This window comes from Tamandua tetradactyla, chromosome 7 (genome assembly GCF_023851605.1).
Source record: "Tamandua tetradactyla isolate mTamTet1 chromosome 7, mTamTet1.pri, whole genome shotgun sequence".
NCBI classification, from domain to species: domain Eukaryota; kingdom Metazoa; phylum Chordata; class Mammalia; order Pilosa; family Myrmecophagidae; genus Tamandua; species Tamandua tetradactyla.
Genome location: NC_135333.1, coordinates 25203948 through 25221054, shown reverse-complemented (window position 1 = coordinate 25221054; position 17107 = coordinate 25203948). Strand labels below are relative to the sequence as shown.

The following is a 17107-nucleotide window of genomic DNA, read 5'->3' as shown; positions in this document are numbered from 1 at the left end:
GGTTTGGTTGGGGTGAGGGTTCTCAGAGCATGATGGGGGACATGGGTTATTGGGTTCAGATAAGTGAGGTATGGGGGGAGTCACAGGTCACAGGGTGGGGGGAACTGGCATGGGAATACGGCTTGGCTTCCTTCCTAGTCTCAGTCTCTCTGTCTGTGCACTCCTGAGGACCCCAGGTTTCCATTTGTAAATGGGAACATCAGATTGTTTGCACTCAGTGGGTGGTCTCCAGTTCTCTATGTCTCAGTTCTTCAGCTTTTGCAACCAGGGCCTTCCTATGTGTTGTACAAGACCTTCCCAGGTCATTTACACCCTGGAATAGCTGTCCCAGTCATTTTTTCTGTCACTTCTCTAACTGTTCCTTGGAGCAGGGATGAACTCAACCTATCCTATCCCACCACATTCCTGGAACTTGCAATATGTTTTAAAATACGAATATGTGATTCCTACTAATTAATTCTTTTTTAAGATTGTTTTGACTATTCATGGTCCCTTACTCTTCTATATAAATTTTATGATTGGCTTTTCCATTTCTGCAAAGAAGACTGTTGAAATTTTGACTGGGATTACTTTGAATCTATAAATTGCTTTGGGTTAAGTTGACACTGAAAAATACTTGACCATAGAACTTCATTCAATATATTTAGTCTTTGGTTATTTTTAGCAAAGTTTTGCACTTTTTTCATAAATAAACTCAATTTATTCCTAGATATTAGATTCTTTATGTGTAATTTCAAGTGAATTGTTTTCTTAATTTCCCCATCTGATTGTTCATTCATGGTGTGTAGAAACACTACCACAATTTTTGTGTATTTCTCTTGCAAGTAGCCACTTTACTGAACTTATTAACTCTAGTTGCTTTCTTGTGGGTATTTCAGGATTTTCTGGATGGAGAATCATGTATCTGCAAATGAGAAAACTTTTACTTCCTCTTTTCTAATTGAGATACTTTTTATTTCTTTTCTTGCCTAATTGCTTTCACTAGAACTTCTAGTGCAACATAGAATATAGTGAATATAGATCTTCTTCATGATCTTAGAGGGAAAGATTTCATATTCTCACAATAGAGTGCGCTGTTAGTTTTGGGTTTTTCATATATGTCTTTTATCATGTAAGTTTTCTTCTAGTCCTGGGTTTCTTAGTGTTTTTATCATGAAGTGGGTGCCAGATATTTTAAAATGCCTTTTCTGCATCAATTAAGATAGTCCTAAATTTTTCCATTCTTCCTATTATTGTTATATATTACATTAATTTATTTTCTTTTTCCAGACTACCCTTGCATTCCTATGACAAATCCCACGTGATCATTATGAGTAATTCTTTAAATATGCTGTTGGATTCAGTTTGCTACTATTTTGTTTAGGATTTTTGCACCTATATACAGAAGAGGCATTGATTGCTTTGTAATTATGTTTCTTATGTCATCTTTTTCTGATGTTTGAGTTAGGGTAATAATAGCCTCATTCTGTAACTTAGAAAGTTTTCCCTTCTCTTCAATTTATTTAAGAGTTTACTCATAATTGGTGTTAAATGTTCTTGGAATGATATATAAAATTCACCAGTGAAGCTATCTGGGCCTTGGATTCTCTTTTTGGGGGAGGTGTCTCACTAACAATTCAGTCACCATTTATTGGTCTGTTGATCTTCTATTTCTTCTTAAGTCACTGTAGATTTGTCCATTAAATCTAATTTATCTATTTTGTTGATGTACAGACTTTTTTTGCATGGGTAGGCAATCGAAACCCAGGTCTCTCTCATGGCAGGTGAGAATTTTGCCACTGAGCCACCATCGCACTGCCCAGTGTACAGATTTTTATAATATCCTCTCATAATTCTCCATTTAAGAGTGAGCTGATTAATTCCACATATTTGTGTATTTCTAGTTTTCTCTCAGTTATATTGATTTATGGTTCATTACACCTGTTCAGAGGAAATAATCGTACTATTTCAGTAAATCAAATTTACTTATATGTGTCTTGGGACCTAACATAAAATTTTACCTGGAGGATGGTCTATATCCACTGGACAAGTATGTATATTCTAATATTGTTTGGAGAAGTGTTCTACATATATGTATGTAAGTTTGCTGGGCACATACTATCATTCAATTGCTCTATTTCTTTAATGATTTATGTCTGGATGTTCTCTCCATTATTGAATGTTGCATATTGAAGTGCCCAACCATTAATTTAGAAATATCTATTTCTTCCTTCAAATCTGTCAATATTTGTTTCATGTATTTTATGGCTCTGTAATTCGGTATATATATATTTACAATTGTGTCTTCTTGTTGAATTGTCCCCATTATCACTATATAGTGATTTTCTTCATCTCCCTAAGAGATTTCAACTTAAAGTCTCTTTTATTTGATATTACTATAAGTACCCCAGCTGCCATTTGGTTACTATCTGCATTGTGTATACTTTCCTCATCCTTTTACATTTAGCATACTTGTGTCTTTGAACTTAAAGTGAGTCTCTGAAAACAATCTATTGTTGGGCAATGCTTTTTAATCTGTTCTGCCAAACTATCCTTTTTTGTTTTGAAGATTTTTTTCCTTTGCTCTTTATTGTACACTTTACCTTTTGGCATTTCAAACAAAATATAATCACTGCAAATCCCATGTTTGTACAGTAAGTTACATAAACCAATTTAAAATTAAGGTGAACAAGGAAAAAAATCTACAGATTCAGGTATCAGCATTTCTTAAATTCTAAATATTAAACACTAACATAAGTACCATTTAACTAGCTTTCAACTATATACATTTTCATAATACCAAGTAGAAAGTTATTAGAAGCATCTGCTTTGCAATAACAATGATCTATATCATTGAACATTTTCAAGTTTTGATTTCAAGAAAATATAAAGATACAAATGTTTTTACAAATAACATATGAAAATTTTATCTCTTATGACATTTAAAATCTATTTTCTCTAACATTATTATAGTTACTTATGCTTTCCTTTGGTTAAAGCTTACATAGAACATTTATTTCCATCTTTTTACTTTCAATCTGTTTGTGTCTTTGGGTCTAAGATAAGTCTCTTGTGAGCAGCATTTAGAAAGATCATATTATTTAATCTGTTCTGTCCACCTTTTTCTTTTAATTAGTCAGTTTATTCCATTAAAATTCAAAGTTATTATTGTAAAAGAAAATCTTTCATTTAGTATTTGTCTTGCATCTATGAATATAGATACCAGATCTTCTAAAATTCTAAATATTAAATGTTAACTTAAATATCATTTGATTAGCTTTCAAAGCTGTAATGTTCTCAAAATACCAAGTAAAAAATTAATATAAATAACAACCTTACTATATTAATGACCTAGGTTACTGAACAGTTTCAAGTTTTGCATTTCAGGAAAATATAAAGATGCAAATGTTTCTACAATTTATACATGAAAATCTTAACCACCAATTATCCATACTTGGTTAGCTCATTCATAGGTACATTGAATAAAATATAATCATTGTGAAACCTATGTTTGCACAGTAGGTTTCATAAAACAATTTAAAGATGAACAAGGAAAAAATTTAGAGATCCAGACATCAGAGTTTCTTGAATTCTAATATTAAACCTTAACATGTGTACCATTTTATTAGCTATCAAAACTGTGTACACCCACTGATTAACACTACAATTATAAATAAAAAAATGAGTAAGTTCTTGTATGAACTACTGCAAAGGTATGAATCTTGTACAAAGAGTGTATAAGCTCAGGGTATAGGGAGAAAACTGCTACTCCATGCTATGGACTATGTTTAACGGGAAAACATCAGCAGTACCACAGCAACACCAGGGGTAAATAATGGTAGGAGGGACAAGAGTTAAGGGGAAGTTTAGATATTCTATTTGATGAGAGTGTGTTTATTGGTTACCTTTCTCTTGGGAACAATAAAACTTATCTAAAATTGAGAGTGTTGATGGACTGCTGACTTTGGACATTACACATGATGCCCAATGAATGAAGGTGGTTGAAGTATGCACTGACTGAGAAGTAGATTGGCTATTGGTGGTGTGTATATATGATCAAATATTGTGCTGCTACAAAAAGGAACAAAGCTGTGAGGCATGCAACATTGTGAATGAACCTATGGGACATTTGGTGAGGAAAAATAAGCCAGAAAACAAAAGAGCAATTACTGTATGGTCTCATTTAGAAAATACTTATAAAAAACGAGGGGCCAAGATTGTAAGCTCTTACAGCAGTTACATTTAGTCTGTAGCAGTAATGGTTATTTCTGGATTTTGAGAGGCTGTTTTATACATGTATAACCTGGTGCTTAGAGATAAGATAGAAGCATATTGGGTCAGGATTAAGGTAATTCAGAATAGAGAAGTAAAGAAGATATTGTCTATACTTTAGAACTTCATCTATTCTTTCAGACCAAAGGAAGAAAGGTCTGTTTTGTCCAGAACCTAAATTTCTGTAATACATAACCTAATTCAACCTGTCTGCATAGACCATTTAGACAATCCAAATACAAGGAGGCCAGAATAAGAATGAGGGTCTTTAATCCTATATAGCTTCATGTAATGCCTGGATATATCTCAGAGTATATTAAGCAGATAATCAAAAAGTATTGGCAAAGTCCCTTGAGGGATGGGAGAAAAAATATGGAGCTATTAAACTTTACCATCAGAGAATCCCCTGATACTGTGTCATACATTAGGAATACCAGAAAAACTAGGCTAAGCCCTTGATCTGGAGGCTTGCTCTTGTGAAGTTTATGTATGCAGTGAGGAAACTTAGCCTACTTATAGGTATGCCTAAGAGTTACTTCTGGAGGACCTCTTTTGTTGCTCAGATGTGGCCTCTCTATCTCTCTAAGCTCAATTCTGGAAGTGGAAATTATTGTTGTCCCCCCAACATGGGACATGACATCCAGGGATGAAAGTCTCCCTGGTGGTGTGGGAGATGACTCCCAGGGATGAGTCTGGCCCTGGCACTGTGGGATCAACAATGCCATCCTGACCAAAATGGGGAAAAGAGGTGTAACAAATGAGGTATCAGTGGCTGAGGGAGTTCAAGTAGATTCGAGAGGCTACTCTGGGGAGGTGACTCTTATGCAAGCTTCAGTTAGATGTTACTACCTACCATAATTTGCCAAATCACAACCAAAACCATCCCTGCTAATCCTAAAGAGCACCTAGAGTATTATGTAAGATTCTACAATCTTACATAAGGTTCCAGGCACTAGGTAACTTTCCAGAAACCTACAGACTCCAGATGTGTCCTTGGACCTGATAAGTCCTGAAATACATATCCCATATTATCAATAGGCCTTTCTAACATGACAAAGTTAAAATGGGCATAGCCCTAACACCCTTAAAGAGTAGAAGAAAGATCAAAGATGAATGTGAAGTTATACAGAGAAGGCAGGATTTAACAAACAAGTATGATTGCTGAATCATTATATTGATATTTCTTTTAGCCTTCTGTATCTTAGAATAGCTGGAAGTAAAAACTTAAAATTGTAGAATTGTACCCCATATCAACTCTGAAATTTGTTTTACAACTAATTGTTGTGCTGTACTTTAACATTTATTGCTTATTTGTATATATTTTATTTTCCACTAAAAAGAAAAAGAAAAAGAACTAAATTATGTATGAAACTTCTCAACTTAAAAAAAAGAGAGAAAATAAAAAGAAAAGAGAGAACCAGAGGTAGAAATTTGGTGGACAGCATGAATGCAGAGTAGACAATGAAGGGCATGAACTTCACAGATGGGGCATTTGAGTGTCAATCTAGTTTAGATCTAAAATACACAATAGATTAAGCACCTACCAAAACAAAGTCAGAAAAAGAGGCCCTTCGGGAAAGAAAGGAAATCCCCATTTCAGAGAAATAATCAAATAATGTGATCAAACAAATAAAGAAGGGTGATTATATATATTTGTTCCTACCGGTTAAAGTAATAGAACTTTCTGAAATTTGATGTTTAAATTGTCTTTCTAATGTAAAGACCATGAATAAAATAAAAAATCAAACAAAAGGAGGCTAAGAGCAGTGTTTGCTTCCTAGAGTTTGGTGAAAGATGAAATCAGACCAAGTTTATGAAGTACTTAACATAGTGTCTGGTAAATAAATAAATAAATGGTAGCTGTTGTTTTAAAAATAGACATTAATATATGTACAATTATAGTCATCAGACTTCTTTGGAACATGAATGTTTATAAATGGGTTTTAAGGCTTCAGATTTTGGCTTGGATATTTAATGACAACCTGAAACTGCTGATTAAATATTTGATAAAGATTCACAATTTATTAAAAAGTTGATTAAGCCATATATATTTATGATTCTTAAATTTTCTTTAAAACATATCACCAAATGAGGGTGCACAGGCATTTCAGTGGGCGAGTGCTCGCCTTCCATGTGGGAGATCCAAGTCCGATTCTCAGACCATGCACACTGCCTCCACCTCAAAAAAAAAAAGGGAAAAGGTATCACCAAAGGTATAAAATGAATGAGTTTGTTATAGAATGGTCAGTGTAAACTAAAAAGATGTAAAGAGTGCAGAATAATGGACTATTGGAGGTGAAAGAGACTTTTGTGTCATCTTGCCACAACTCCTTAGCATATTTTCAAATACAAAGATAATGATGGTTCAGTATTTTAAATAAATAAAGGAAATAATAAACTTAAAAAAAACTGTACACATGTTCTCAAAATATCAAATAGAAAGTTAAAAACATCAACTTTTTATACTACTAACCTACATTACTGAAGGTTTGTAAAGCATGGCTACTAATGACAAATAACCTCAGTTTTTGTTAATGTCTTACTCTCTTCCTCAGTTTTGAAAAAAAAGCCTTGGTAGATAAAAAATTCTTAGTTTCCAATTATTTTCTTTCAGCACTTTAAATAAGTTGTTCCACTGCCTTCTTGCTTTTATGGTTTCTAATGAGAAATTGAAACTTATCGGAGCTTTCTTGCACATAACATGTTGCTGCTCTCTTGCAGCCTTCAGAACTCTCTCATCTTTGGCACTGGATTGTGTTACTACTATGTGCCTGGCATGTTCCTCTGCTAGTTTAAACTATTTGGGAGTTCACTGGGATTCTTAAAGGTATATAATATTTTCTTTAGCTATATTTGGGTAACTTTTGGCCATTATTTTCTTTTCTCCTTTTCTTCTCCATGTTGGTTTGCAAGCTGCCAGAATGCAATATACCAGAAATGGAATGACTTTTAAAAAGGGAATTTAATAAGTTACACATTTACAGTTCTAAATCTATAAAAATGTCAGATTAAGCCACCAACAAGAGGTTGCCTTCACTCAAGGAATGGTGATGGGTCTGGAACGGCTCTGTCAGCTGAGAAGTCACATGGCTGGCATTTGCTGGTCCCTTGCTTCAGGATTCTGTTGCTTTCAGCCTCCATTGACATGGGGGTTCCTTACTTTGCTTCTCCAGGGCTGACTTTCATCTCTTGGCTTTCCTTGGCCCTCTTCAGTTTCTGGCTTACTTAACATCTCATGACAACAACTGCTGCACTCCAAACATTTCCAACATCTGTGTCTCTGTTCTCAAATAACTGTTCTCAAAGCATCAATATCTGCTCCCTCTGTCAGCTCTGTCATTTCTGACTCTCCAAAATGTTTCCTCTTATAAAGGATTCCAGTAAACTAATGAAGACCTACCTGGATTGGGTTGAGTTACATCTCCGTGTAATCAAAAGGCCACACCCAAAACTGGAAGGTCACATCTCCCTGGAGATAATATAATCAAAGTTTCCAACCTACAATATTAAATCAGGAATAAAAGAGATGGTTGCTCCCACAGGATTGGATATGCATTAACACATGGCTTTTCTAGGGTACATAGTACTTTCAAACTGGCACATTTCACCCTTTGTACCTTAAAAAAGACATGTTTATCCATATGCAATATAAATTCACTCCATCACAATATCATAAAAGCCTTAAGTCATTTCAGTAACAATACGAACACAATGCGAAGTTAAAAAACACTACAAAATCCCATCACGAGTTAGCTTCAGGCATGGTCTGCTCTAAGGAAAAAATTTTCTTCTGGCTCTGGACCTATAAAACTCAGAACAAGTTTTCTGCTGCAGATATACAAAGGAGGGACAGTCATAGGATACATGTTTCCATTGCTATAGGGAGAAATTGAAAGGTAAATAGGGGTCATGGGACCCACAGAATTTCCAAAAACTTGTAAAGTAAGTTCTGAAATCCATTAGATTTCTAAGTCTGAGAGTCATTTATCCTTGGGACTTTAGAAAGCTGCAGTCCCACCCTTTCCCAGGGCCTAGGCAGTGTCCTTGCTCTCTCTTCAAATGCTGGAGTGTGTTACAACACTGGAGTTCATTGGGGAGGCCACCTTTTTCTTGGCTCTGCCCTCTCCATACATTGGGACCATACCCAGGCTCTCTGCCATCTCCAAGGTACACACTCAGCCCCTCCAGAAAAATGCGGTTCTGGCTAGACTCCCCCAAACCCCCCATTTATGTGCTCCACTCTCTCTGAGGTCTGAGGTGGCACAACTCCTCCTGAATAATAAAGTGGAAGGCCCGCCCTCTGTCTTCCGGGCCAACTCACCACTCTCCTGGCTGAGATTTCCTAACTCCATGTTTCTGCCACTGAAGATATTTTCCCTTCAATTTGTCCCTTTTCTGTCCTTTTTAGTCTCAACTGGCAGTGGTTTGGTTTATACAGATCCCACAACACTCTTGTTGGTCTTCTATACAATATGCTGGGATTATGCCCATCAGACAAAAGGACTTTCCACAAATCCTCTTTGGATAACTCAGTCTCCAATCCTAGGTTGTTCTGTAATGGCTGACTACTTCTATGCTTGGATAAATCTCCATGTAGGGCCCTATTAACTGGGGTCTCTCTTTCTGGAAGCCCCACATTTTCCAGAACACCAGTTTCTGTTTTCTTCATACCCAAGTGTTCAGTTCTCAACTTATCTCTTTCCTCTTGCATTTTATTATAAGCTTCAAGGAGAAGCCAAAATACATTTTCCACATTTAGTTTGGAAATTTCTGCTGCTAAATATTCAAGTTTACCATTCTCAAATTCTGCCTTCCATCTACAAATAATACCTTCCTTCTAGTTTGGAATGACACATTCACCATTTCAGTCTAAAGCCTCACGAGAGTTATCTTTAGAGTCCAAATTTCTACAAACAGTCTCTTCAAAGCGTTCTAGGCTTTCTCTATCAAGCTCCCCACAATTCTTCCAGAATCTTCCCCTTATATATTTAAAAAACTATTCCAACATATTTGGTATTTGCAAACCATCACAGCACCACACTCTTCCGGTACCAAAATCTGTATTAGCTTGCTAGCTGATGGAATGTGATATACCAGAACTGGAATGGCTTTTACAAAAGAGGAATTCCATGAGTTGCAAATTTACAGTTTTAAGGCCATGAAAATATCCAAATTTAGGCATCCAGGGAATGGTACCTTGGTTCAAGAAGGCCAATGATGTTTGGGCATTCTCTCTCAGCTGGAAAAGCATCTGGCATTGTCTGCTAGCTTTCACTCCAGCCTTTATCAACAGCTCCCCTGGGGCTCTGTCTTTTCTGTTAGTTCAGCCAGTCTGGTGGGCTTTTTCAGGTTCTGGCTTGCTTAACATCTCATGGCAACATCTGCTGGGCTCCAAGCATCTCCAGCATCTGTGTCTCTGGTCTCTGAAACAACTGTTCTCCAAGCATCAATGTCTGCCCCCTCTATCAGCTCTGAGACTAGAGTCACTTCTGACTCTCTCCAAAATATTTCCTCTTTTAAAGGATTCCAGTAAACTAATCAAGACTCACCTGGAACAGGAGATGGGTCTTGGTTAGTTTACTGGAATCCATGTAATCAAAAGGTCACACCCACAACTGGGCATGCCACATGCCACAGATTATCCCTGGAGATAATCTAATCAAATTTTCCAACCTATAGTATTAAATCAGGATTAAAAGAAATGGTTGCTCCTGCAAGATTGGATATGAATTAAAACATAACTTTTCCAGGGTACATAATAGTTTCAAACCAGCATATCTCTTTTTTGGGAGTCCCATAATGTGCCTATTGGTGCACTTATATTGTCCCTTATGTCTCTTTGACTGTTCACTTTCTTTCATCCTTTTTCCTTTCTGTTGCTTTGCCTATTTATTTCAATCATCCTTTTTTTAAATCACTGATTTTTTTCTTCTGCCAGCTTTAGTCTACTGTTGAAACTCTTTATGGATATTTTCACTTAAGTTATTGTTGCCTTCAATCCAATATTTCTGTTCAGTTCCTTTTTAAAATTTCTGTTTTTATTGTTAATCTCATGTGTTTCATTCATTTTTTTAAAAGCTTTTATCAGCTATATCCAAAGTCTGGCATTCTCCATGGATAGATTAGGGATTTTTATCCTGTTACTATATATTGATCATCACTTCCTGTTTTTGTTTGCCTCATGATGTTTTGTTGCACACTGTATATTTTAATAATTTTATGTGCTAATTTTGGGAGTTTGTCCCTGAGCTGTCTGTTCCTTAAGTTTGTATCCAGCTAGTGATATGACAGATATTACCTTGAGGGCAAGGAACTAGCAAAAACAAATTATACAAAGAAAAAAATCACATTTCACAGGCTTTACAAATTGGATCAAAATTGGCAGGTGGTCTCCTTAAGTACTTAGCTCCCCTATCAAGAAAAACAACCCAAGGTGAATGAAAAGTACAAGGTCCTTACCATCTTTGATGAGTCTCATCTTTTATGGGCAAGTGCTTTCTTATGCCTTAGGAATTGCTCCATTTAAAGGAATTTGAATGTTCCCTCTAATCCCATAAAATAGAATCTCTTCACGTTCCAGGTGCTCTATTGTATAACTTAAAGTACGTAATCTTTTGCCCCACGTCTCTTTAAATGTTTCTTAAACTGATTAAGTATTCACCAGCAGCTTTTATCTATAAGGCAAGTTCTGAGAACTAAAGCCCCAGATGAGTTTCCTAGTCAGCTTTTCAGGCAGCCACCCAACTGACTGGCTTCAATAAACAGGCATGTAAACTTACCTGCATATTCCTCAGCACAGTGAGAGTACTAGATTAGTGTTTACTGTTAATTATTTTACTTGAAAAAATTGTGTGTAAAGTACTAAAATGTGGATTGGTAAACTAGCTTGGCCAAAAGATATCTGAATATATAGACAAAAAAATTTGAAGTTCAATAAACCCCAGTTTCCTTATTTGTGAAAGGGAACTTATTCTGGCATAAAGAATATCTAGTAATATATGTGCATGTGCTAGGACAGTAGTGCTATAATTTGGCTGCGAATCAGAATTATCTGGGATATTTAAAATGATACAGCTATCCCTGTCTTACACTTGATGATATTGATTGAATATGTTGAGTGTGGCCCAGAGATACTTGTTTTTAAGAAAGCTTTTGAGGTTTGTCAGAAAGAATCCAGGGTTAACCACCAGTCAATAATGGGTTTAGACTGATCTGCAAGTCACAAAGTCTGTGGCCATTATAAACCAGAATTCATTTTCTTAGTGATTAGTGACCATTCTGGATACCTAGGAGATTTCATGGCTCAATAAACTTTTCAGCTTTAGAGAAAGTAGACAAATTAAGCAGAAGGAAAAAGGAAATTGTTTCTCATATTCTCAGCTAGAGGCACCTTGGATACCTTGATATCCAGCAGGTCCACGGATTCTTGGAGGTCCATGGGGTCCTGGAGGTCCTGGAGGTCCCTGAGTTTCATAAGTCACAGAATCTGCTGAAACTTCAACCACTGCCCTTGTCATTAGTAGAGACATGGCCAGCATCCAGAGACCTACAGCACAGGACCAAAGGACAGCCTTTCACAAACACCAACTTAAAGATATTTAATGGCTGATTTCTCCTCTCTGCGGCAGAAGGAAATCCCATGCACTTCACGAAGTATATGGTGTCTTGGTCTATATATTCATAAGATCAAAACTTTCAATGTCAAGAGTCAGCCATATGCTGTCAAAGGATTTTAGATGGTATACTGGTTTGAATCTGTTATTTACCCCCATAAAAACTATATTCTTTTAATCCCAATCTAATCTTGCAGGGGAAAATGTATTGGAGGTGAGATCTCTTGATTAGTTTGCTTCCATGGAGATGTAACTCACTCAGTTTTGAGTGTGACTTTCTGATGAGGTTGTTTCCATGGAGATGTGACACACCTAGTAGTGGGTGTGAACTTTTGATTAGATGGAGATGTGACTCTGCCACATTCATGGTGGGTCTTAATTACTTTATTAGAGTCCTTTAAAAGGGGAAACATTTTGGAGAAAGCTTAGACATAGATATTTAGAAATACAGAAACCCCAGGAGATAACCAGGAACTGAGAGAGCTGATAGAGCTAGGCCAGAACAAAAACCCAACAGATGTTGTCATGTGTTTTTCATGAGATGCTAAGCTAAGAGATGAAATACAGAGTTCTGGATTAGAGCAGCTAGTTCAGATGCCTAATGAGAAACCCTCTGGAATCAAAAGTTAAAGGCAATGGAAGCAAGAACAAAGACCAAGAGACATGATCCCTGTGCTTTCCCATGTGACAGACATTGGCCTTTCTTTATACAACCTTTCTTTCTTTGGATGCCTTAGTTTGGACATTTTAAAGGCCTTAGAACTGCTAACTTGTAACTTGATATTCCCTTTATAAAAGCTTATCCATTTCTGGTATATTGCATGCTAGCAGCTTTAACAAATGAAAAGAGGTGGCCTTTCCAATATACTATTAATTAGGCATTCACAACTTAAAATTTCCCTTTAAGTACTGCTTCAACTATATCCCATAAGTTTTGGTAGGTTGTATCTTCATTTTTGCTCATGTTTGTATATTTTCTTTTTTATATTTTAATTTCTTCTTGACCCATTCATTATTTAAGGGTGTCTTGTTTAAATTCCACACAACTGTAAATTTTGATTGAAATTCGTGATTGAATTATGTAACCAATCAAAAGCACATTCTGATCTTAGTCCATATTCCTTCATGTGTGAATTTTTTTTTTATGAATGGCAACCTTTAGACATGTTAAGTTAAGGTGTGGGCTCATTTGTGAATAGGACCTTCTAAGAATCTATTAAGCATGGCCATAATGAGTGAGGGTCTTAATCCATATGACTAGAGTTCTTTTTATGTGATGATATTCCTAGATAGCCAGAGGGTCCAGAAGTCAGAAGTCAGCAGAAACTGGAAGGGCAGATAAAAGGAGACAGAAAGAAATCACAATGAGATGGTCAGCAGACATACAAGCCAAGGAATACCAAAGGTGGCAGCAAGCCAGCACCAGATGCTCAAGATTTGGGGAGGAAGCATGGCCTTGCAATGCTCTGATTTTGGGTTTGTTGTCCTCAAAACCAAAGGAAAATAAACACTTCTTGTTTAAGTCAATTCATTATGAAGTGTTTGTCATAACTTAGATTGCCGTACCTGGCAATCTAAGACACATCTTTTATTACTGTCTTTTCATTAGGTGAAAAATCCTTATGTAACATTTTAATTTTTTAATGATGTTTTTGTCACTGAAACTGTTTATTGTGCCTTTTCAAAAATACTCAGGAATCCTTTCTGCAACATTTGTGCCCATAATTTTAAATTACTTGAGTTTAGGGAACTTAAGTGTTAATTTCTGTTCATGTCTCTACCCTGCTGTCAATCCTTGCCTTCTCATACCTCTCTCTTTTTAATTTTGATCTTCTTTGCATTTTGAATAATGGTCTTGTGCTATTTTCCTCTCTAACATTCCCATACTTCATGCCTGATCCTGTTGATGACTCCTCCTGGTGTCATCTGGACCATAAAGATTTTAAAAAGCTTGAACAATAGCATGACCAAAGGAAGTCACCACTGTAATCCATGTAGTCCTGGAGAATATCCAACATTTTGATCATCTGGGAGAAAAGTAGGACTTGATGGCCCCTGAAATATAGAAATGCCAACAACTTATCCAGCAGGTGAAGTTTGCTATTAGCCTCAATTAGATGGTCTCCAATTTCAAAAGCCTCTGGTTCCACACCTAGGTCTTTCAGAAAAATGGCCTTGTAGTATTTTTTCCGCAGTGCTGACATGCCTTGATATATAACTCCTTTCTTCTTGGCAAGCTCTGTGGCTACTTCAGCCTCCATTCACCTAAGCAGAAATGGCTGCAAAAGTTTTTGTAGTCCACTGACTCATACTCCTTCTCAATATCCTGGTAAAATTCAACAAAATCGTCAGCATGCTTCTTAGAAAAGAGTTCAGGCCTCATAAAATTGGGGAGGGAGAGGGGCTCTTGAAGGTTATTTTGGGTGGGAGTTCTGGTCAACAGGAGATGGAAGATTCCTTCACTCAAGAAAGGCCAATGGGTTCAGCGTCTCTCTCTCAACTGGGAAGGCAAATGGTGAACATGGCAACAGTCTGCTAGCTTCCTCTCCTGGCTTCTTGTTTCATGAAGCTCCCCTGGGGGTGTTCTCCTTCATCTCTGAAGGTCTCTGGCTGGTGGACTCTGTGGTTCCCTCAGTCTTGGGGCTCTGCTTGGCTCTGCTGTGGCTTTCTTGTGACTCTAAAAAGGCCTTAATGATTTTTATAGCTATATTTTTGTGGCTATTTATTTAGTGGTTGCTTTATAGGTTACAATATACATTATCTTATTAGAATCGAATCCAGATTTAATTAATCTGGGTTAATTCCAGTGAAGTAGAAGAGTCTTATTCCTGCATGACTATTCTCTTTCTACCCTTTGGTGTCAATATTGTTATACATATCATACATATAAACATTACAAACCAAACTATATATTGTTATAATTATTGCATAATTTTGTGTCTTTTAAAGCTGCTGAGCAAAGAAAGAAGGACAAGTATATAATTGTAACTTTAGTTATATTAACTTTTTTACTTATTTCTCACTGTCTTCATTTGTTTCTGTGCATTCAAGCTATCATCTAGAGTTATTCCCATAGCTTGATACTGCTTTGCTCTCACCCAATTTCTTTTCAGTGTTGTTTAAAAACATACCAAATAAGTCATAGTCCCCCAAATATATTATAGATTCAGTTGCTTATACAACTGCTTTTTATATACGTTAAGAAAAGAAAGCAGAAGAAATATTCATTTACATTATCTTTTGTAATATATGTATTCGCTGATGATCTATTTTCTTTTTTCATGTGGATTTGAATTTCTATCTGAGGTCCCTTGCTTTTAGACTTGAAAGCTTTGTTTAGTATTTCATGTAAGGCAGGATTGCTACCAGAAAATTCTGCCAGCTTTTGTTTATCAAGAATGTTTCTATGTCACCTACACTTTTTCAGATAGCTTTGCAAGATATAAGATTCTTGGCTAACAGATTTGTTTGTTTGTTTTCCTTTAACACAGTGAAATGTTATCTGCATTGGAAGAGAAATCAGGTTATTTAGGGAGAAATACGGAGTTCTCTAATCTACTTCCTGCTCTTTTTGTGAGCAAAATTTGTGATCCACAGCACAGAGCAGGAGGTGGCTTCCTCAATCCAAGTTGTGAAGCCTTGTATCATCTCTTTGGAATAACCAAGCATAAAATTTAATGGATGATTATCTTTACTGCTAACAAGAATTCCCTTTAAATATTATAACAATAAAATAAGATGAAGCAAATGAAATATCCTTGGTAAGAATGGAGTTGAGTATTAAAGTAAATCCCCTCTAATAAGGACCCTTACCTGAAATTCCCATGGAGAAACACCTTCTTTCTTCCTCAGCCATCCTGACATGCGGATTGAAGCTTGTATTCATCAACCTTCTCAGCTGTCCTCTGTCTCTATTATAAGGTTCATGTTCAAAATTTTGTGGCAGGATGGTTTCATTAACCAATCTCTAACTTCTGCAAATATTTGTTTCCCTCTCTCCTCAATGTTCTGGTTAATTATTAACAAGAGAGGAAACTGAGAGTTAGTATTCCTCTGCAGTCTTCTTCCCTTCCATTTCTGGTTGACTGCCAAGCACTGACCTGCTGATGCAGGAGGTCTTTTCCTAGATGTTCTCACAATTGTTTTCTTTAGTATATCTAGACCCCTTTTTGGGCCCAGCAACCAACATCCTGAAATCCAGCCCTTTCCCCAACCCTCCCTAGCTTGGCATGACTGTCTGCATGATAGTCTTCCATGATACCATTGTGGATCCTAATTCTACAATGAACAGACCACAACTTATTCACAAATAGAGTGTATGTATTACTGTTCCAACCCAACTGATCGCTACCTGAAGGACTGACTCTAGGTACACCTCTCTATCTCCCCTATTCCAAAAAACACTCGGGAACAGAATCAGCATACCTGGCTGCAAATAGCTTTGTAAGAGTTATTTTTACCACCTGGTAAACGATTATGGTGAGATATATAATAGTATCCTGGAAGTCAAGAGGAAAGAGTTTTCTTGGGAGAGTGGATCATTTGAGAGCCCATATATGAGGAGAAATTTAGTGAAAAGTGTGAATACCTAGGGCAAGACACATGCTCAGATAAGATTTAAGACCCTGACCTTTCACCTCAAGATGATATCCAAGTGCAACTTAAGACTGAATAAGAGGACCTCAATGGTTCATGTTAGTTGCATGTTTTTCCATATACCACTGGTGCTGGTTTGAAGGATTTATGTTCCCTAGAGAAGCAACATTTTAATCCTAATCAATTTTGTGGAAGTAACCATTTCTCTTAATCTTTATTTGATAATGTAGGTTGGAATTATGATTAGGTTATCTCCATGGAGATGTGAGTCACCCAATCGTGGGTATGAACTTTTGAATAGAGGGTGATGTGACTCTGCCCATTCCAGATGGGCTTGATTACTTTATTGGAATCCTTTATAGGAGAAATAATTTTGGAAGAAGCTTGAGATTCTGAATCAGGACTTCATTCCTTCTGCACCTGAATGATATATTCCCTATACGTATATAACATATCTTAATTATCCATTCATCAATTGATGCACTTAGGCTGCTTCCATCATTTGGAAATTACGAATAATGCTATTATAAACATTGGTGTGCAAATATTTGTTAAAATCACTGCTCTTAGATATTCTGGGTATATATCTAGTAATATAGATTGCCAAATCATATGGTAATTCTATACTTAGCTTCTTAAGTGTCTAT

General features: G+C 36.3%; 1 protein-coding gene across 1 annotated transcript in view; it reads right to left on the bottom strand.

The window, feature by feature from the left end:
• Positions 1-15779, bottom strand: part of LOC143690388 (protein HP-25 homolog 1-like) — a 78969-nt gene extending 63190 nt beyond the window's left edge. The window contains exons 1-3 of the mRNA XM_077168177.1: positions 15678-15779; positions 11651-11797; positions 6337-6430 (exon numbers count right to left, since the gene is read on the bottom strand). Of these exons, the coding sequence (XP_077024292.1) occupies positions 6337-6430; positions 11651-11797; positions 15678-15750 (314 nt within the window). The 5' untranslated portion in view covers positions 15751-15779. The remainder of the gene's footprint in view (positions 1-6336; positions 6431-11650; positions 11798-15677) is intronic.
• Between the last annotated feature and the right edge of the window lie 1328 nt (positions 15780-17107).